Source organism: Eleutherodactylus coqui, chromosome 1 (assembly GCF_035609145.1).
Source record: "Eleutherodactylus coqui strain aEleCoq1 chromosome 1, aEleCoq1.hap1, whole genome shotgun sequence".
In the NCBI taxonomy this organism is placed as follows: Eukaryota; Metazoa; Chordata; class Amphibia; order Anura; family Eleutherodactylidae; genus Eleutherodactylus; species Eleutherodactylus coqui.
Window position 1 is genome coordinate 361,195,270 of NC_089837.1, and position 21,390 is coordinate 361,216,659.

Sequence of the window (21,390 nt, forward strand, 5' to 3'; positions counted from 1 at the left end):
CACTTTTCCTCCTGACTCCAATTCATTTCCTACCTCACCCTGCTCACTTTCCTGGGCTTCTCACAACTCCTTCCCCTCAACCAATCAGGGCAATTATTGACAAGCAGCCAATCCAAAGCAAGCTGTTACTGGGTAGAATAGCTTTAACCCGTGCATTAGGGAAAGACAGGGTCTCTCTCCTGTATGACACCTTCTATGTCTCCTGAGGAGCTCATAGACAGATATTCAATTTTCTGAGTGTCTGATTACCCTGTCATACCCTCTGGGTCACTACATTAGGTGCTAATAATTTGCATTGAAGAAGAGGTATTAATATGGCAGTCACCAAGTCTTCTTGAGCATTTATTTGTATAGATTCAGGTAAACATACATAGTTACGATACTAAAGCTTTATCTGGATAAAGCATCATGTGAGAGGTAAATGTTTGCAATGCTTAAGAGAATGCACCCTGCTTCTGTCCTAGCACTGTCTGTTCTGTCTTCTTACACGTTCACACAGTGTGCAGTCCAACATTCAGCTTAACCATTTCTGTCTTCCAAATAAACAAACTGTTCTTCTTAATCTGACAGGTTTATTGGTTAACAGATCGTAGCATACAAGCGTGCATTAGATGCGATTGAGGCTTGTGATAATGCGTGGATTGATTGATTGGTAAAACTATAAGAATACAGATAATTTGTATAAGTATGATGCATAGGAAACATTACATAACATTAACATGAAGGCACATGGCAAAATGGCTGCTACACATAGTGCTGCATGGCTAACTAAACAGTTATAACTCCCTGAGTAACAATACAACTGGCTACTGAACAGCTCTGCATAACATACTGTCTCAGAAACAAGGGTAGCTTTCTTACCAGATATGCTTTTACAAGGATGGTGGATTTTGAAGAGGAGGGAGCAAAGAGAAGTCTGTCTCTGACTGGAAGTTCTGGCTGAAAGTTCCTTCTTCCCACAATGCCTTGCAAACTACCCATAATACATCACTCTTTATGATAGAAAACAAGTTGTAATACATTTTCAACACAGCTAGATGGTGCTGTAACCACTAAGCACCTAGAATGGAATGTTATGTAGCTTCGGTTTCTGCTAAACAGAACACTGTCACAATATATGTCTACATGACATATATTGAATCTTGGTGAGTGCCATATTGTTTTCTCATCTTTGATTCATATTGATTATATTCATCTATATCTGTGTTATACATACTGAGCTTTATTAAGTTCTGCACTGAATCAACTGAGATTCCATGTAATGTAAAGTACAGTGCTAATTGACATTCTCTGTATAGGTAAAGCTATTCTTGTTTCATTGACCTTACTAGCTCTACTATTGAGATCGTTTCCGAGTCCCAAAAGACCTCCTTGCTGTCATCACAAAAGATACACTGTTGGTTTAGGAAGGCACAACAAGATTGCAGGATTGCATCTAAATTTTGAGTCTGTGCTGCTTGATCTGGAATACACGGGAGTCCAGCATTTATGGACTGCAATTCTATTGCAGGAAGTAGTTGAATGCTGCCTGGCTTAAATTTTTATGCATCATTTTATGCACTTCATTTTTATATATTTTTCTTCACTCTCTAAACACACTCCATTAATCAGATGCATTTAAAAAGTCTGGTAAATAAAATGAATATCATAGGAAGCCCAAGTAGTCAATTGCAAGCATAGCAGAGCGACATATCTTTATGTGCAATACTTTTATTTGGCACCTCTTGCACAGTTTGCACATATGGTGAGATCTTATAGTGGCTGCAAAGTGATAATAGCTTCCCATGAAAAAACTTATTTATTATTTAAATTTATAAAACTCTTAATATAACAAATTTATGGTTTCCCAATTTTCTTTAGGTCAACAGAATGGAAAAATTCGGATCTGTGTAGAGATTTGCACTTAATAAATGTAAGTGACGATGATATCAAGTATCCATATAGGTGCCATCTTCGCACTTCTATCGTTGGCGACATCAAACTATTTGTTCTGAAACTGAAAGGTAAGAAACTAAATTTTATCAAGCCAATGTATGCTATCAAAGTCCAAAGTGTAGCTTGTATCTGATATTCCCTTATTGCTAAGACAGAATGACAAGCAGAAGTGTAACTTTAACATTCAGGGCACCAATACAAAACTTGTAATATGGCCCATAAGCATTTGTAATATTGTACCATTGTGTAGCAGATCCATGCCTTCCTATTTAAAGGAGTTGTCTCGCGGCAGCAAGTGGGGTTCAGCACTTCTGTATGGCCATATTAATGCACTTTGTAATATACATCGTGCATTAAATATAAGCCATACAGAAGTTATTCACTTACCTGCTCCGTTGCTAGCGTCCCCGTCTCCATGGCTCCGTCTAATTTCGCTGCCTTCTGGCGCTTTTAGACGCGCTTGCGCTGTGCGGTCTTCTGCCTGGTAAATGGGGCCGCTCGTGCCGGAGAGCAGGTCACCGCGTCGTCATCGTAGCTCTGCCCCGTCACGTGTGCCGATTCCAGCCAATCAGGAGGCTGGAATTGGCAATGGAACGCGAAAGACAGAAGAAGAAACTCCACGGTGCACCATGGGAAGACCCGCGGTGCACCGTGGGAGAAGACCAGCGGCGCCATCTTTAAAAGAAGAAATAAAGAAGCTGCAGAACGCTAATGCAGGTAAGCGCAATGTGCTTTTTAAAAACTAACAAATGCTTTCTTTTTCACAGGGCATAATGCAGGTGTCCATTTAAAAAAAAAAAATTCACTTTCGCCGCGAGACAACCCCTTTAACTATGCTATTGTCATTTCAATATAGAGCACCGCTATTGAGTACAATATAGTCCTGGATCAGTCTATTTGACTACATCTATATATATAAAATTGAATGTATGTCTGTGTGCGTGCGTGCGTGTCTGTCTGTCTGTCTGCGTGTCTGTCTGTCTGTCTGTTTGTCCTTTATGCGCTACTACACCATTCATCCGATCGCCATGAAACTTTGGGAAGTTGTTGAGTACACTCCTGGGAAGATTATAGGCATAGTACAACTATCCTACGATAAATGGCGCGCGCGCGAGCGTCGTCGAAAGTTACCACCCCCCCACGTAGATCGAATAAGTAAGCCACCTGCTATTGTGATGTCATCACTGATGTCATCAACATCGGACGCCCTTGAACATGCCCCAAAATGTTCTATAAAGCTGCATTGTGATGTAATTAAGGCTCTATTATGACACGTACAGCTTGGAACCACTAGAGCATGCCAGCCAATTACCATTGGAGTTGGAAGTAAACAAGTACTAGGATATCTTCCTAAGAAGCCACAGCAGCCGGATAAATTGTATGTTCCACCCAACGGCTATTTTATTCAGCCCGCAAGGGGGAAGCAGCGGCCTACAAAATCTAATTCTCTCATTTCCTGATGTCATAGATAGAAAGATAGATAGATAGATAGATAGATAGATAGATAGATAGACTGTATGCAATAACCCAGATAGATAGATAGATAGATAGATAGATAGATAGATAGATAGATAGATAGATAGACTGTATGCAATGACACGTACAGCTTGAAACCATAAATACTAGAGCACGCCAGCCATTTACAGTCAGTCTCCATTGGAGTTGGAAGTGGGCAAACATGTACTAGGCTATCTTCCCAAGAAGCCACAGCAGTCGGATAAATTGGATGTTCCACACAACGGCTATTTTATTCAGCCTGCAAGGGGGAAGCAGCAGCCTACAAAACCTCAGTGGTCGCTGCTGCCGTCATCTAGATATATAAAAACGAAGTATGTATGTATGTCTGTCTTCGCAGCAACGCGTGACGGGTACGCTAGTTCTGTATATAATTGTAGCCATACTGTAAAAAAAATAATATGAAGTACAGATCCAGAATTTTCTAAATTAAATTTTGCAGCATGCTATGCCGTTAATGTAGCATGTCTTTGCTGTTTTGTTATATTGTTAGTGTGTCTGTTTCAGCCTAAAGATGAGTAATCGAAGCTGTGTTAAAGGGGTTGTCCCGCGCCGAAACGGGTTTTTTTTTTCAACAGCCCCCCCATTCGGCGCGAGACAAACCCGATGCAGGGACCTAAAAAAAAATCCGCACAGCGCTTACCTGAATCCCCGCGCTCCGGTGACTTCTTACTTACCGGTTGAAGATGGCCGCCGGGATCTTCTCCCTCGGTGGACCGTAGCTCTTCTGTGCGGTCCATTGCCGATTCCAGCCTCCTGATTGGCTGGAATCGGCACGTAACGGGGCGGAGCTACACGGAGCCGGCATCCAGCACGAGCGGCCCCATTGAGAAAAGAAGAAGACCCGGACTGCGCAAGCGCGTCTAATTTGGCGATTAGACGCCGAAAATTAGACGGCACCATGGAGACGAGGACGCTAGCAACGGAACAGGTAAGTGAATAACTTCTTATAACTTCTGTATGGCTCATAATTAATGCACAATGTACATTACAAAGTGCATTAATATGGCCATACAGAAGTGTATAGACCCACTTGCTTTCGCGGGACAACCCCTTTAACCATCCAGGCAACTTTTTGCTACATTTCTGGTAAATATTAGAGATAAGCGAGCACACTCGTCCGAGCTTGATGCTCGTTCGAGCATTAGGGTGCTCAAGATGCTCGTTACTTGAGTAAATTCCATTTCCTTCCCTGCATGTTTAGCGCCATTTTCTAGCCAATAGACATGCAGGGAAGGCATTACCAGTTCCTCCTGTGACGTGCCAGCCCTATCCCACCCCCCTGCAGTGAGTGGCTGGCGAGATCAAGTGACTGCCGAGTATTTAAAGTGGTCCCGCCTGTGGCTCATCTCAGACACACACTGGGAGAGTATAGTGCTGCTGCTTATTCAGGGATAGTGTTAGTGTAGGATCCTGTCTTCAAGAACCCCAACGGTCCTTCTTAGGGCCACATCTAACCGTGTGCATAACTGTGTAGCTGGCTGGGAGCAGTTTTGCACAATTTTTTTTTTCCATCTCGGGCTGTGCAGGCCATTACAGCTATAGCGTTCTCAGTCTGCAGTCTATCATACAGAGTCTAGGGAAAAAGCTGCTGCTGAGATAGGGAAAGTGGTAGTGGTAGTTCCTGTCTTCAAGAACTGCAACGGTCCTTCTTAGGGCTACATCTGATCGTGTGCATTTTACTGGGTGACTGCTGGGAGTTGTAGTGCTTCAGTATTACGCAGCTAGGACTGTTTGCAGCCTTCCGTAATTTTTTTTTTTCTGTCTGGAGTTTGCGTTACAATACCGCTCTCAGCGTGAAAGTGTATGCAAATATATCCATAATTATTTACACCGGTCTGTGTCTGCAGTGAATTAGATGCACACTGTAGGGCCACCACAGCCACTTTTAGAGGGAAAGTGATATGCACTATACAGCCTGTATCCTCTGTTCAAAAAAAACAAAAGCTCCTTTGTTGGGCTACATCTGACCGTGTGTATTTTACTGGGTAGCTGCTGGGAGTTGTAGTGCTTCAGTATTATGCAGCTAGGCCTGTTTGCAGCCTTCCGTAATTTTTTTTTTCTGGCTGGAGTTTGCGTTAAAATACTGCTCTCAGCATGAAAGTGTACGCAAATAATTCCATACTTATTTATACCGTTCTCTGTCTGTAGTACATTAGACGCAGAGCGTTGGGGCCACAGCCACTTCTAGAGGGAAAGTGATATACACTATACAGCCTGTATCCTCTATCCAAAAAAAACAAAAGCTCCTTCGCTGGGCTACATCTGACCGTGTGCATTTTACTGGTTGGCTGATGGGAGTTGTAGTGCTTCCATTATAGTATTACGCAGCTAGGCCTGTTTGCAGCCTTCTGTAATATTTTTTTCTGGCTGGAGTTTGCGTTACAATACCGCTCTCAGCGTGAAAGTGTATGCAAATATATCCATAATTATTTACACTGGTCTGTGTCTGCAGTGAATTAGACGCACAGCGTAGGGCCAACACAGCCACTTCTAGAGGGAAAGTGATATACACTATACAGCCTGCATCCTCTGTCCAAAAAAAAAAAATAAAGCTCCTTCTTAGGGCAACATCTGAACGTGTGCATTTTACTGGGTGGCTGCTGGGAGTTGTAGTGCTTCCATTATATTATTACACAGCTAGGCCTGTTTGCAGCCTTCCGTAATTTTTTTTTTTCTTGCTGGAGTTTGCGTTAAAATACCGCTCAGCGTGAAAGTGCACGCAAATAATTCCATACTTATTTATACCGTTCTCTGTCTGCACTGAATTAGACAGCGGTCTCACCGCTAAACAGTACTGTAATATTACCGGGGCCACTGCAAAGTATTTCAGCTCAGCCGCTGTGCAGAGCGTCTCACAATACCATTTCTGTTTTTGGGGTTGAGATCGCCGCAGTTACCAGCACTATCCACTGGCTTTACAGTCTTTTCCCACTCCACACAGCCTCTATAATCTACAAGTCTCTGTGAGCAGTAAATTACCCCTAGGTATCAGCGCAAGACAATGGGTTACTTTTTTCCTAGTAACAGCATAGAGCTCTGCTATCTACATGTCTCTGTGTGCGGTGAATTAAGGCTTAGTTGTCAGTGCTGCACAGTGGGGTAATTTATTTGGCCTCTGCTGTATTCGTAATCCGCCATGATGAGGAGTAGGGGTAAGGGTCGAGGACGTGGACGCGGACGTCCAAGTGAGGGTGTGGGCACAGGCCGAGTTCCTGGTCCAGGTGAATGACAGCTGACTGCTGCAGGATTAGGAGAGAGGAAAGTTTCTGGGGTCCCCAGCTTCATATCACAATTTATGGGTGCATGTGGTAGACCTTTATTACAAACAGAACAGTGTGAGCAGGTCATGTCGTGGATGGCAGAAAATGCATCCAGCAATGTATCGACCACCCAGTCTTCTACGCAGTCCACTACTCCTGGCTTAGGGACTGCAACTCTGAATCCTCTGGGTGCTGCTCCTCCTTCCTCCCAGCCTCCTCACTCCATGAAAATGACATATTCTGATGAGCAGGCAGACTCCCAGGAACTGTTCTCGGGTCCCTGCCATGAGTGGGAAAAAATCGTTCCTCTCCCAGAGTCGGTCGTGACTGATGCCCAACCTTTGGAAAGTTCCCGGGGTCCGGGTGATGAGGCTGGGGACTTCCAGCAACTGTCTCAAGAGCTTTCATTGGGTGAGGAGGATGATGAAGATGGGACACAGTTGTCTATCAGTGAGGTAGTAGTAAGGGCAGTAAGTCCGAGGGAGGAGCGCACAGAGGATTCGGAGGAAGAGCAGCTGGACGATGAGGTGACTGACCCCACCTGGTTTGCTAAGCCTACTGAGGACAGGGTTTCAGAGTGGGAGGCAAGTGCAGCAGCAGGGCAGGTTGGAAGAGGCAGTGGGGTGGCCAGGGTTAGAGGCAGGGCCACAGCGGAGAATCTCCCAACTGTTTCCCAAAGCAATCCCTCACGCCAAGCCTCCGTGCAGAGGGCTAGGTGTTCAAACGTGTGGATGTTTTTCAGTCAGAGCGCGGACGACCGACGAACAGTGGTGTGCAACCTGTGTTGCACCAAGATCAGCCAGGGAGTGACCACTACCAGCCTCGCCACCACCAGCATGCACAGGCATATGATTGCCAAGCATCCCACAAGGTGGGACGAAGGCCGTTCACCGCCTCCGGTCACACCACTGCCTCTTCCCCTGTGCTCCAACCTGCCACTCAGATCCAACCCCCCTCTCAGGACACAGGCATGAGCGCCTCCCGGCCTGCACCCACACCCTCACCTCCACTGTCCTCGACCCCATCCAGCAATGTTTCAGCTGTCGCTAGCACAAGCGTTGGAGCGGAAGTGCAAATACGCCGCCACGCACCCACACGCACAAGCTTTAAACGTGCACATTGCCAAATTAATCAGCCTAGAGATGCTGCCGTACAGGCTTGTGGAAACAGAGGCTTTCCAAAAACATGATGGCGGCAGCGGTCCCACGCTACTCGGTCCCCAGTCGCGACTATTTTTCCCGGTGTGCCATCCCAGCCCTAGACCAGCATGTCTCCCGCAACATAAATCGTGCCCTCACCAATGCGGTTACTGGGAAGGTCCACTTAACCACGGACACGTGGACAAGTACTGGCAGGCAGGGCCACTATATCTCCCCGACGGCACATTGGGTGAATTTGGTGGAGGCTGGGACCGAATCAGAGCCTGGGACTGCTCACGTCCTACCCACAACCAGAATAGCGGGTCCTACCTCGGTGCTGGTATCTACGAAGGTCTATGCCACCTCCTCTAAACCCTCCCTCTCCTCCTCCTCCTACGCAACCTCTACCTCTCAATTAAGAAGTGTGAGCAGCACATCGACAGCAGTCGGTCTGGCGTGGCGCGGCAACACAGCAGTGGGCAAGCGTCAGCAGGCCATGCTGAAACTGCTCAGCTTGGCTGGCAAGAGACACACGGCCCCCGAACTGTTGCAGAGTCTGACAGAGCAGACCGACCTCTGGCTTTTGCCGCTGAGCCTCCAACCGGGCATGGTCGTGTGTGACAAAGGCCGTAACCTGGTGGTGGCTCTGCAGCTCAGCAGCCTCACACACGTGCCATGCCTAGCCCACGTCTTCAATCTGGTGGTTCAGCGGTTTCTGAAAAACTACCTGCACTTGTCTGACCTGCTCAGCAAGGTGCGCCGCATTTGCGCACATTTCCGCAAGTCCACCACGAATGCTGCCACCCTGAAGACCCTGCAACATCGGTTTTAGCTGCCAGAGCACCGACTGCTGTGCAACGTGCCCACACGCTGGAATTCTACGCTGCACATGTTGGCTAGGCGCTATGAGCAGCGTAGAGCAATAGTGGAATACCAACTCCAACATGGGCGGCGTAGTGGTAGTCAGCCTCCCCAATTCTTTACTGAGGAGTGGGCCTGGATGGCAGACATCTGCCAGGTCCTCGGAAACTTTGAGGAGTCTATCCAGATGGTGAGCGTCGATGTGACAATCATTAGCGTTACCATCCCGCTGCTATGCCTGCTGAGAAGCTCGCTGCAAGGCATAAAGGCTAACGCTTTGTGGTTGAAACAGGAGACAGGGGATGACAGTAAGTCGCTTGATAGCCAGACCACCCTCATGTCTATGTCTCAGCGCGTTTTGGAGGAGGAGGAGGAAGGGGAGGAGCAGGAGGAGGAGGAGGGGGAAGAGACAGCTGGGCACACTGCAGAGGGTACCCATGCTGCTTGCCTCCCATCTGTTTGGCGTGTATTGGCTGTGGAGGAGGAGAAGGATGAGGAGGATCCTGAAAGTCATTTTCCTAGTGAGGACAGCCATGTCTTGCGTACTGGTACCTTGGCACACATGGCTGACTTCATTTTAGGCTGCCTTTCTCGTGACCCTCACGTTAGACACATTCTGGCCAACACGGATTACCGGGTGTAGACCCTTCTCGGCCCACGGTACAAGGAGAATCTGTCCACTCTCATTCCCGAAGAGGAAAGGGATACAAGAGTGATGGAATACCACAGGGCCCTGGTGGAAAAAGTGATGCTAAACTTCCGATCTGACAGCGCTAGCGGCAGAAGGCACAGTTCCAAGGGCCAAGTAGCAGGGGAGGCTCGGAGATAAGGCAGCATGTACAGCGCAGGCAGGGGAACACTCTCCAAGGCCTTTGCCAGCTTTATGGCTCCCCAGCAAGACTGTGTCACCACTCCCCAGTCAAGGCTAAGTCAGAGGGAGCACTGTAAAAAGATGGTGAGGGAGTACGTAGCCGATCATACCACCGTCCTCTGTGATGCCTCTTCTACATACAACTATTGGGTGTCAAAGCTGGACATGTGGAACGAACTTGCGCTTTACGCCCTGGAGGTGCTGGCCTGCCTTGCCGCTAGCCTCTTGTCAGAGAGGGTGTTTAGTGCAGCTGGGGGAATCATCATGGATAAGCATACCCACCTGTCAACTGACAGTGCCGACAGGCTTACACTCATCAAGATGAACAAAGCCTGGATTTCCCCAGACTTCTCTTCTCCACCGGCGGAAAGCAGTGGTACCTAAAGATTCTTTTAGCTGCAAACGGATAAATAAGCATTCTCTATCACCGAAAAAAAGGGGGGAATTAGCTTTGTCAATCACTCTCGGATATTAGTCCTCCTCCTCCTCCTCCTCCTGAAACATCATGTCATCACGCTGAACTGCCAATTTTTCTGCAGCCCAAAAGGCTCTGCTTACAATTTTTTTTACAATTTTTCAGTTTCAAAAGTATTGATACTTTACCAGAAACCAATTTTTTTCACTGGGCTGCCTCCAGGCTCTGTTACAAATTAAGGCACAGCGAGCTGTATCTTTAAGAAATATTTCTGGGTTTCACCTGCCCTCTTGGTTGATACATTTTTCAGAAGTACACTTGTACTCTTGGTACACTAATTTTTATAGCCCTCTCCTATACTGCTATCTAACTAATTTTTCCAGACTTCGCCTACACTAATGGTACACCATTGTTTCAGGGGTTCGCCTATACTCTTGCTACAGAAATATTACAGGGGTCTGCCTATACTTCTGCTACAGAAATGTTACAGGGGTCTGCCTATACTTCTACTACAGAAATGGTACTGGAGTCTGCCTATACTGCTGCTACAGAAATGTTACAGGGGTCTGCCTATACTTGTGCTACAGAAATGTTACAGGGGTCTGTCTATACTTCTACTACAGAAATGGTACTGGAGTCTGTCTATACTGCTGCTACATAAATGTTACAGGGGTCTGCCTATACTTGTGCTACAGAAATGTTACAGGGGTCTGCCTATATTCTGCTACAGAAATGTTACAGGGGTCTGGTTATACTTCTACTACAGAAATGGTACTGGGGTCTGCCTATACTGCTGCTACAGAAATGTTACAGGGGTCTGCCTGTACTTTTACTACAGAAATGTTACAGGGGTCTGCCTATACTGATGCTACAGAAATGTTACAGGGGTCTGCCTATACTGCTGCTACAGAGATGTTACAGGGGTCTGCCTATACTGCTGCTTCCGAAATGTTACAGGGGTCTGGCTATACTTCTGCTACAGAAATGTTACAGGGGTCTGCCTATACTTCTAATACAAAAATGGTACTGGGGTCTGCCTATACTGCTGCTACAGAAATGTTACAGGGGTCTGCCTATACTTTCACTACAGAAATGTTACTGGGGTCTGCCTATACTGTTACTACAGAAAAGTTACTGGGCTCTGCCTATACTTCTACTACAGAAATGGTATTGGGGTGTGCCTATACTGCTGCTACAGAAATGTTACAGAGCTCTGCCTATACTTCTGCTACAGAAATGTTACAGGGGTCTGCCTATACTTCTACTACACAAATGGTACTGGGGTCTGCCTATACTTCTGCTACAGAGATGTTACAGGGGTCTGCCTATACTGCTGCTTCAGAAATGTTACAGGGGTCTGCCTATACTGCTGCTACAGAAATGTTACAGGGGTCTGCCTATACTTCTACTACAGAAATGGTACTGGGGTCTGCCTATACTGCTGCTACAGAAATGTTACAGGGGTCTGCCTGTACTTGTGCTACAGGAAAGTTACAGGGGTCTGCTAAACTTCTACTACAGAAATGGTACTGGGGTCTGCCTATACTGCTGCTACAGAAATGTTACAGGGCTCTGCCTATACGTCTGCTACAGAAATGTTACAGGGGTCTGCCTATACTTCAACTACACAAATAGTACTGGGGTCTGCCTATACTGCTGCTACAGAAATATTACAGGGGTGTGCATATACTGCTGCTGCAGAAATGTTACAGGGGTGTGCCTGTACTGCTGCTACAGAAATGTCACAGGGGTCTGCCTATACTGCTGCTGCAGAAATGTTACAGGGGTATGCCTGTACTTTTACAACAGAAATGTTACCTGGGTCTGCCTATACTGCTGCTACAGAAATGTTACAGGGGTCTGCCTATACGTCTGCTACAGAAATGTTACAGGGGTCTGCCTACACTTCTACTACAGAAATAGTGCTGGGGTCTGCCTATACTGCTGCTACAGAAATGTTACAGGGGTCTGCCTATACTTCTGGTACAGAAATGTTTCAGGGGTCTGCCTATACTTGTGCTACAGAAATGTTACAGGGGCTCTGCCTATACATATGCTACGGAAATGTTACTGGGGTCTGCTTATACCTTTGCTACTGGAATGTTACAGGGGTCTGTCTATACTATGGGTGCACAAGGTCTTTCCAACGCGGTGTTTTACCTATCTGGCCCAAAAACACTGACTGACTAGGGCATGAATTGTGGGCCAAGGCCAACATGTATTTTCTCTCGCATTACCACAGTTATCCGCGTCACTGGTTTGGGCCAAATAAGAGGAGCGATACTGCAGAAATGAGACGTTCATAGCTGCACTAGCATCGGAGTCCGCTCTATGCCCGCGATTGCTGAGAGCTTGTGCAGAGGCCTATGTCCCCGGCACAGTGAAAGTCTGCCATGTTTGGGCACTCTGATTTCTTTATGGTCCATGACTTGGGTTGCCTAGGACCAACCTATGCTGTGGGTGCACACAGACTTCCCATCACGGTGTTTTACCTATCTGGCACAAATACACTGACTGACTTGGGTAGGGTGCAGAGTGCAGATGGCTTTCCCCTTGCATTGTCGATGAGGTATCCGGCACCCAAATATTATGAGTAGTGGACACATGAATTCCCCATTGCTATGTCTCTCGCGGCACCTTCGCCCGCACAAGGTGTTTGCTGGGACCAAGCCTGACCCAGGGCCCGCTCACATACTTCCCACACAGACTACAGCGGTTCCTGGTCATGGTGTCTTAGCCTTGTAATGCCACCTCCTCCTCCAGCTTGGGGTCATAGGATCAGCACTGGGCAACATGTATTTTCTGTTGTGTTACCACAGTTATCTGAGACACTGGTTTGGGCCAAACCGGAGGAGCGTTACTGCATTCATAAGACATTCACAGTTGTGCTAGCATCGGAGTCTGCTCTATGCCCGTGATTGCTAAGGGTGTGGGCAGAGGCCTATGTCCTCGGCGCAGTGAAAGTCTGCCATGTTTGGGCACTGTGCTTTCTTCATGTTTAATGTCTTTGGGTTCCTTGGACCCACCTATGCTGTGGGTGCACACAGACTTCCCATCACAGTGTTTTACCTGCCTGGCACAAAGTCACTGACTGACTTGGGTAGGGTGCAGATGGCTTTCCCCTTTGCATTGTCGATGAGGTATCCGGCACTCAAACAGAATGAGTAGTGTGTGGACACATGGATTCCCCATTGCTATGTTACTCGCGGCACCTTGGGCCACACAAGGTGTTTGCTGGGACCGAGCCGGACCCAGAGTATTGCTGCATTGTGGAGATGTGTAGAAGTGCTGGGCTGGCACCTGAGTCCCCTTTATGCCCACGTTTGCGGCTCCTGACAATTTTGCGACGGAGGTGCCACGGGATTGGAATGATGATTGTAAGTCAATTTATCATCGATTCTCAACAGCATTGTGGGCTATCGCCCCCACCTTTCAAAGAGGGTCTGCAGTGTGTGCCTCTGGTTCCTCCTCATCGTAGGCGCACTTAGAAATAGACATGAGGGTGGTGTAGCTATGAAGCGAGCGTGTGGCATGAGGGCAGCTGAAGGCTGCAGGGTCGTGCGAGGGGTTGGGCAGCATGTAACATATGGAGAAGAGGCAGCGGTGTGACCCGCAGGCAGTGATTGTGCTTGGTTGCAGGTAGCGTGGTGCTTAGCTAAGGTGTGCCTTGCTAATGAGGGTTTGTCCGAAGTTAAAATTGTTAGGGGGGGGGGCAGACTGTTGCCCCTATTGTGGCTTAATAGTGGGACCTGGGAGCCTAAGATGCAGCCCTGCATGCTGCCCCTGCCCTTCCCTATCCGTTTCTGTGGTGTTTCCATGACTTTTGGATGTTTTTCAAAAGTGTTTTGGATGTTTTGGATGTTTCACAAGTGAAGACCTAGGCGGAGCATCGGTCATATACAAAAATGCTCGAGTCCCCCATTCAATGGGGTTCGTTACTCAAAACAAGCTCTCGAGCATCGCGAAAAGTTTGACTTGAGCAACAAGCACCCGAGCATTTTGGTGCTCGCTCATCTCTAGTAAATATGTAGTGTACTGGACTGGCACTACAGAATAGATGTATTTTATTTGCAAGATAAGAGCAACTGTTCTAACTACCAGTTCATTTACCAAAGGGTAGTTATGCTGGACTTCATTTAATAAGAAAAGAGAGTCAGGATAGGAACTAAGGATGTAAGGTTGTTTAGGCAGTTCCCCATTGTAAATACCGTAAGAGCTGAGCTCTGACAAGCCCCCTCCGGAGAGAGGAAAAAGAAAGGAGGGGGCTTTTTCCGTCTCATTTCATATTGCCCAGATAGAAATTGATAGTGTTAGAAGACAGAAGTCAAGGGGGAGTATGGAGTGAGGCAGTGAGTAGTTCAGTTGAAGGAGAGGGATGAGGTGAGATGGACAGGGAGGAAACTGACAGTCGTGAAGAACCCAGCTTCTCCTTCTTCTCTGTCCTGCTGTAATTAGAGATGGTGTTATGTAAAATTTAGAGCAATCTTGTGTGCAGCAGCTAATAAATCACACAGAAGCTGAGAAGCTGCTTGCTTTCCCAAACCCAAGTCCATTCAAGCCAGCGTTGCTTTCTATCGGACAGAAAAACAGACTCAAAGCTTCAAACAAGCAGTAGAGAATCTTCATAGGAATTTTGTGAGTACTGAAGGAAACCTGAGCACAGTGTTTCATGGTGGAAAATTTAATGTTAATTGGAAGAAAGGGGTATTTTCTCATCAGTTCTCTCTCTATATATAGCTCCTCCTTTAGCTCAAATGCACCTGAGCTAAGGGGGAAGGTTTGTTTATCTGTGCATAAAGTGTTAAACTGTGTATATGCAAGGTGTATATTTGCTGGTGCCTGAAAGTAAATAGTGTGCTTGTCATTTGCTTAAATACATGGGTACATCTTATTTAGCTACCAAGCGCTTTTAATCCAGGCACTGGCGTCACGATCACCTAATTCCATTTGTCATCCAGATCCTGGTGTATACCTTCAATGGTGTGCGAGATTACAAAGAGCGTGCAGCATGCATTGCCACTGTGACATGGCTCCTCAGCCACATGTTAGAAACCACTCAGCAAGTGCAGGCCTCTTTCCGCTTGTCACACGTTGCAAAAATACCACGTGTTCAGTGCAAAAAACAGACAGTGAGTGAAGATTCCTTACAAATATTATTTTAGATGTAAAGTTGGAGATCAAGACATAAGATGGTCACCTCACATCTGCTGCACCATGTTCTACTCTGACTCAGACACAGTGGCTCAATGGCAATGGCAAGAGGAAGGCAATGCCATTTGCTGTGCCTATGACATGAACAGAAATAGCAGTCATTACTTGGACTGCTATTTCTGCAGACCAATGTTGCTCGATTTTCAAATAAGAACAAGTAAAAAATTGTTTCTCCTGATTGTAAGCAATTATTACAAAGTGACGCAGTGGCCATCCAGAGTTGAGCACGCTGTTGACAGATATAATGTGTTACATGTATCACTAGTTGATCCAATGTCAGTGTACCTTCCACCACTTCACATTAAGCTGGGCATGATGAAAAACTGTTGTTGCTATGGATCATAATGGAAATGGTTTTCAGTATCGGGAGGACAAGTTAGGAAAAGCCAAAACTAAAAGCAGGAATTGTTTTTTGTTCTGAAATCCACAAATTAATGCATTATGACACATTCAGATCCAAATTGAACACGCTTGAACTCTCCGTTTGGGATGCATTTGCGCAAGTTGTGCAAAACCTTATTGGCAACCATCGGGCTGACAACCATGCTGAACTTGTAAGCAACATGTTAGCAGTGTATCAGCAACTCGGCTGCCAAATGTCACTCAAAGTTCATTTCTTACATTCTCATCTGGATTTGTTGGGTGACGTGAGTGATGAACATGGGGAAAGATTCCACCAGGATATTGCCACCTTGGAAAAACAATATCAAGGCCACTTCAACCCCAACATGATGGGCGATTACAGCTGGCTTCTGCAGTGGTCAACAACAAACACTCACAAGCACAAAAGCAAGTGCCTAAAGTACTTTTGAACAATGTATGTGCATTGTGTAAAGACTCAAGTAAACTTTTTATTTACATGTTTGTTAACGTGAACAAGTTTTGTAATCTCTCACAGTTTTGAAGGACAATTTAGTTACGTATCGTGGCTGTATAATCAACATAAAATCAGTTTCTCGCATCTGTGTGAATAGCCAATGATACCGTGTATAACTTTTGAGCAATAATTATCTGTGTAAATGCAAAAAAATCATTTACTATTCGTTCACTTCTCTTTATCACTGACTTTCAGTAAGCATTAAAAACATTGCTGGATCGTGGGATTCTTGCTGAGTATAAATGCTCCCCGCTCAGCACTTTACATAGAACTGTGCCTGTCCAAATGCTCTGCATGAGCGCTAATGACCTTGGTGGTGACGTTGGCGCTCGTTGCAGTTGTTGAAGATTATATAAACTGATCCTAACCTTCTCTTTCCTATGCTAGAATGGCACAATAAAAAAGTTGTCCAAACTGAGCCAGTTTTGGTCAGATTAGGCAACTGTTGCATGTATATGAGGGCATCACAACTACTACAAATGACATCGGGGAGGAAAAAAATGATCAATCACAATAAATTTCAGTGCACAATCCTTTTGTTCTTCCAGGAGATAAGCTGCCAGCTGAGCAGTCTGGCTGTGGCTTTTTCCACTTTCCCTGTGTAAAAGACATTAATGCTCATGCACCATGCAGAAGGAGACCTTTGGATGTCATGTATCTGGGTAACACATTGGGATGTGGTTTATTTATGCTAGGGTGCAACAGGGATCTGTGTAGGTGACAGCTGCCATGGAGTGGGGATGCCCTTATCAGGGCGAGTGTCCCACAGATAGGAGTTTAACAGCAGACAGACCAGGGATACCGTTTTCCTGACCTCTTGCCTCTTTATTATGAGATGCCATCCTAATATACTGTCATATGGCAACTCCATGGTATAACAGTATTTGTGTAACAGAACTCTACTGGCTGTCTTGTCATCATAACTTTGGTTGTGAGGTTCTACAGTACAAACTGTAAGTTACACTGGTCTGCATATGATGTTTTTTTTTTGTGCTGACCTAACTGTACTGATCCTATACAATTTGAAGGTGCTGATTCCAAATATGATGCCAGAAATGATGCATCAGGTTAAAATTTTTTACAAATGAGAAATATTTGTTTACACATACCTCAGTATCATGTTGCATATTAGCATGTAAGACATACCCATATGTATGACGAGATGGTACGTTAGTGTCAGAATGTGTAGCAATGAACTTACAACTATTAAAAAAATAGTATTTGGTATCTAGTCTAATCAAACATTATTGTTACAGTACTAGTAGTGTGCACAGGTACGCACGGCCCGGAGCTCCCTGACCCTCACCCACGCCAATGTCCCTTCCTGGAGGTAGCCCCAAAGGTAGACAGGTCCAGGTCGCCAACACTGACCCTACGCTGCCTAGTGGCAGGACAGGAAGGAACCGCCGTACTTGTGCAGATGACAACTTTCTAGTACCGACAGGTTAGGCTGATAGAATAAACCAACACAACAGGAAGACCCCAGAACACAGGCAGAGCTGGATCGAGACAAGGTAACTTTCACTGGAGCAGGACCGAAGTCAGACACACAGGGAACGGAACCAATAACTGGCAACTGCTATCAGCAGCTGCCAGACTATATTCAGGAGTCTCCCCCCATTGGGCGGAGACCAATCAGGCCAGCTGACTGAAGCTCCCAGTCCGCCACTAGAACTCACAGAGGTAGAAAGTGCTCGCCTCTCATAGCAGACGCGCGCTCCACACACTGCACCGGCACACCGGTGCACGGCGCTGCCGTTTGCCAACCCGAACGTGGGCGCAACACCATCCCAGAACGCTGCAGCGAACTGCACCACTGCCACCCGTGGTCCGTGACCGGCCTCATGGTAACAGTTATTTAATCGTGTAAAGTGAAAAGTGTCACATAGCATTTACCGCTGGTTTCTTCTTTGCATAATGATGATCTCTTGTAGAAACTCAATGCAGTCTATGACTTAAATCTGCAGGCTTCTACTTTGTAGGACTATTTATATTGTCCAGTTTCTTGCACTCTTGCCTCGCACCTTCTTTCACAAGTATACTGTCTGTTGAATTAATTGAATGTTAACTGTCTATTGAAGTAATTATATTGCAATAAGATTAATGTATAATACCTCATTTATTCATATGCTGAAATCATGAAAGATTACAATATTATTTATCAGTTCTAGCTCTGTTTATGTAATGTTGTTTGAAGGGATCAATCATGGATATCTCTTTTAGTCAATCTTCAGATTCTAGCTCATGTATTTAATATGTCAATCATATAGATATGTCATATGTGTTTAATAGGCACATGATGAACAGTAGACCTGGTTGGAATAAACAAATGTGATATTTGAATTCAGCACATAGAAATCTACAAAGATCAAATATTATCATGCAGTCAGCAAATTTAATGTAGAGTCAACAGTTTGCGTCATCTGCGCCTCACAGCATAAAATCCTCAAGCACGTCTTCATGTAGTAAAAAATACTGTAGCAAAATTTTTTTGACTGTGATAAAGAGACATCTATCTGCTGGTTTGACAGGTAGAGTATCAGTAAGAAAGCCCCTGCTAAGATCCCCACAAGAAAAAAAAAAAAAAGATTTGCCTGGGCCGAGCAGCACCTCCAGCAAACTACTGATGGACTGATGAATCTGAATTTGACATCTTTGATACATCATGCAGAGTTTTTGTACATCATTGAGTAGGTGAGAGGATGGTTCCTGAGTGTGTGACACCAACTGTCAAACATGGAGGAGGATGTGCGATGGTCTGGGCCTCTCTTGTTGGATCCAGAGTTGGCAACTCACACAGGGTGACTGGCACACTGGACAAAAAAGCCAACACAGCCTTTTGATATGCCATGCAATACCCTCTGGTGTGCACCTAGTTGGTCAGAGGTTCACATTAAAACAAGACAGTGATCCAAAACATACTTCTAGGTTATGTCAAAACTATGTAAGATGACAAGAAGAAGCCAATAGCTTCAAAAATGGAATGGCCTGCGCAGTCTCCAGACAAACCCCACTGAGCTTGTTTGGGATGAACTGGACAGTAAGGTGAAATCAAAGCAACCTACAAGTACAGCACATTTGTGCGAACCTCTGAAACAATGGTGGGAAGAATTTTCTAAACAATACCTGAATTGTAGAAAGAATGCCTTGATTGTGTAAAGCTGTTGCATCAACTAGAGGTAGCTACTTTGAAGAGTCAAAAATCTAGATTTAATTTGGTGAAATATGGTTAATTTATTATTTTTTATTAATCTTATTTATTCCCAATGTACTGCAGCAGAAGATTTGAGCCCTAAAATGTGGAAAAAGGAGGGGAAGGGAATGATAAAACATCATATTCAGCAAGTCAGCTACTTTCAGCCTATAAGCTTAGTTTATAGAGCTAAAACTAGTTGACAGATTCCCTTTAACTTGTGTATTTGCTCTATGCTTTCATTTCAAAGTACATTTGAGACATTAAACTGTGTAATTATTAATAAAAACTGAAAAAATTGAGGTGTTCTAAAACTTTTCACTGGTAGTATATGTTGTTTTGTAATATCTACTTAATCAGATGATTTTGCTTAGTTTTTTCTATCAATTGATTCTGAACTTTCCTCAGGATCTGAGTTATAAATGCACATTAGCAGGAGGCAATGTATTCTGTTGTTACTACATTGTAGAAAAGTGGTTTTGAAAATAAATTTAGTCTTCAAATAAATCTGACAATTCTTACAAACTTATGAAAGGCTCCCAGGGTCCAATATTACATGTAATTTAAATATTTTAAAAGTCGATGAAAGGCTGTTAAATCACTGTAATTTCTTTATTTCTCCAACAGAAAAAAGTCAAGATATTTCTAGAACAGTTTTCACAACATCAGTTATCGCATCTATCACTTGCTCTGTCTCAGTTGTATTTCTGATTGGCTTGTGCATACTGTTCAGGATACGAATTGTTCTCTTATACCGTAGTATAACTGGAGTAGATGAAACCATTGGAGGTAAGTGTCATATCTTTCTATTTCATCAGTTACAGTGTATGAATGAACAGCAATATTAGAGTATCCTTCGACTATTATGTCGTTCAGAATCCAATAGAAAAGAGTGATGTGAAATAATTCTGAAAGAGAATTGGAACTGAAGAGAATCTAAAGCTTAAGTTCACATTAGCTTCAAAGTTTCTGTTTATAATAGAAGTCATGACACTGTGTGGGAACCTTCATACACTAGATCCAAATTGTGATCAGTGGACCACATAGATTCTTTTACCCCATCACAAAAATAAAGATATCACTAAGGCTGCCTGTCCATGGGTGAGTTTGAATTGCATTCCCCGCGGCCGGATAACGCAGTGAAAGCTCTCCATAGCATTGCTATGGAGAGCGCAGCCGCCCTGTCCACGAGCTAAGAATCATTGCGATTCTCCGCTCGCTGCCGGCAAATCGCAGCATGCTGCCATTTGCCGTGATTCTTCGCGGTCCTCCGCGGTTAGCCTATCTGTCAGATAGGCTGACCGGTGGAGATCTGTCTGTCGGCTCCTACTCCCAGGCGGCGGAGATCCGCCGCAGGATACCGCAACGCCCGTGGACAGGCATCCTTAGAAACATCTCATATGTTGTATACACTGTATGTACTGTACATAAGACATATAGCTACTGTTACTATTTTTTTTATCATTGGATATTAGGGGTGTAATAAGGAATTCACTTTTTAGTTTAAAAAAGATGAAAGTTTACAAAATTATAACATAAAGGAGAAACTTAAACCCTACATGGTCAATGCTAATATGATTGCCGTGTAACAACAAACTTTATAAACATGAAATTGGTCTTAAAAACTCTACTTAAAACCTGAAAATTCAGGTTTACTGCAGTTTAACCATACTTTCTCTCTCTCGTGTCCTTGGGGTACACAGCAAAGACCATGGGATATAGCTACTGCCACTAGGAGGCGACACTAAACACAGAAATTGTTAGCTCCGCCCTCTGGCTATATCCCTCCTGCTGACACCAGGTTAATTAGTTTTTAGCTTAGTGTCTCATAAGACGACGGTCACGCCCGTCAGGGCGGAAGAAAGGGCCAGGGCTAAACGGCGAGGCAGGTCTCTCCCCATCAAACCCAAATGATAGAGGAGGGCGAACAACCCGGTACTGTCCAGATTGTTACTGCCAGGCCTACCTCAGAAGAAAAGGTGGCACATCTGGATCTGTATATCTGCATGTGACCCGCCAGCAAAAAGCCCCCCATTCTAGTGCCAAGGGTTCGCATCCCCTACCCATGAGGTAGGCCATGTCATAGGGGTAGGCTGCTGGAGCTGGATGC

At 45.1% G+C, this 21,390-nt stretch overlaps 1 protein-coding gene across 1 annotated transcript in view; it reads left to right on the forward strand.

Annotated features, from left to right (window-relative positions):
• Positions 1-1,125: 1,125 nt before the first annotated feature.
• The window catches only part of LOC136595105 (interleukin-18 receptor 1-like), a 48,568-nt gene continuing 28,303 nt past the window's right edge, over positions 1,126-21,390 (forward strand). Inside the window, exons 1-3 of the mRNA XM_066588694.1 lie at positions 1,126-1,145; positions 1,861-2,003; positions 19,908-20,069. Of these exons, the coding sequence (XP_066444791.1) occupies positions 1,126-1,145; positions 1,861-2,003; positions 19,908-20,069 (325 nt within the window). The remainder of the gene's footprint in view (positions 1,146-1,860; positions 2,004-19,907; positions 20,070-21,390) is intronic.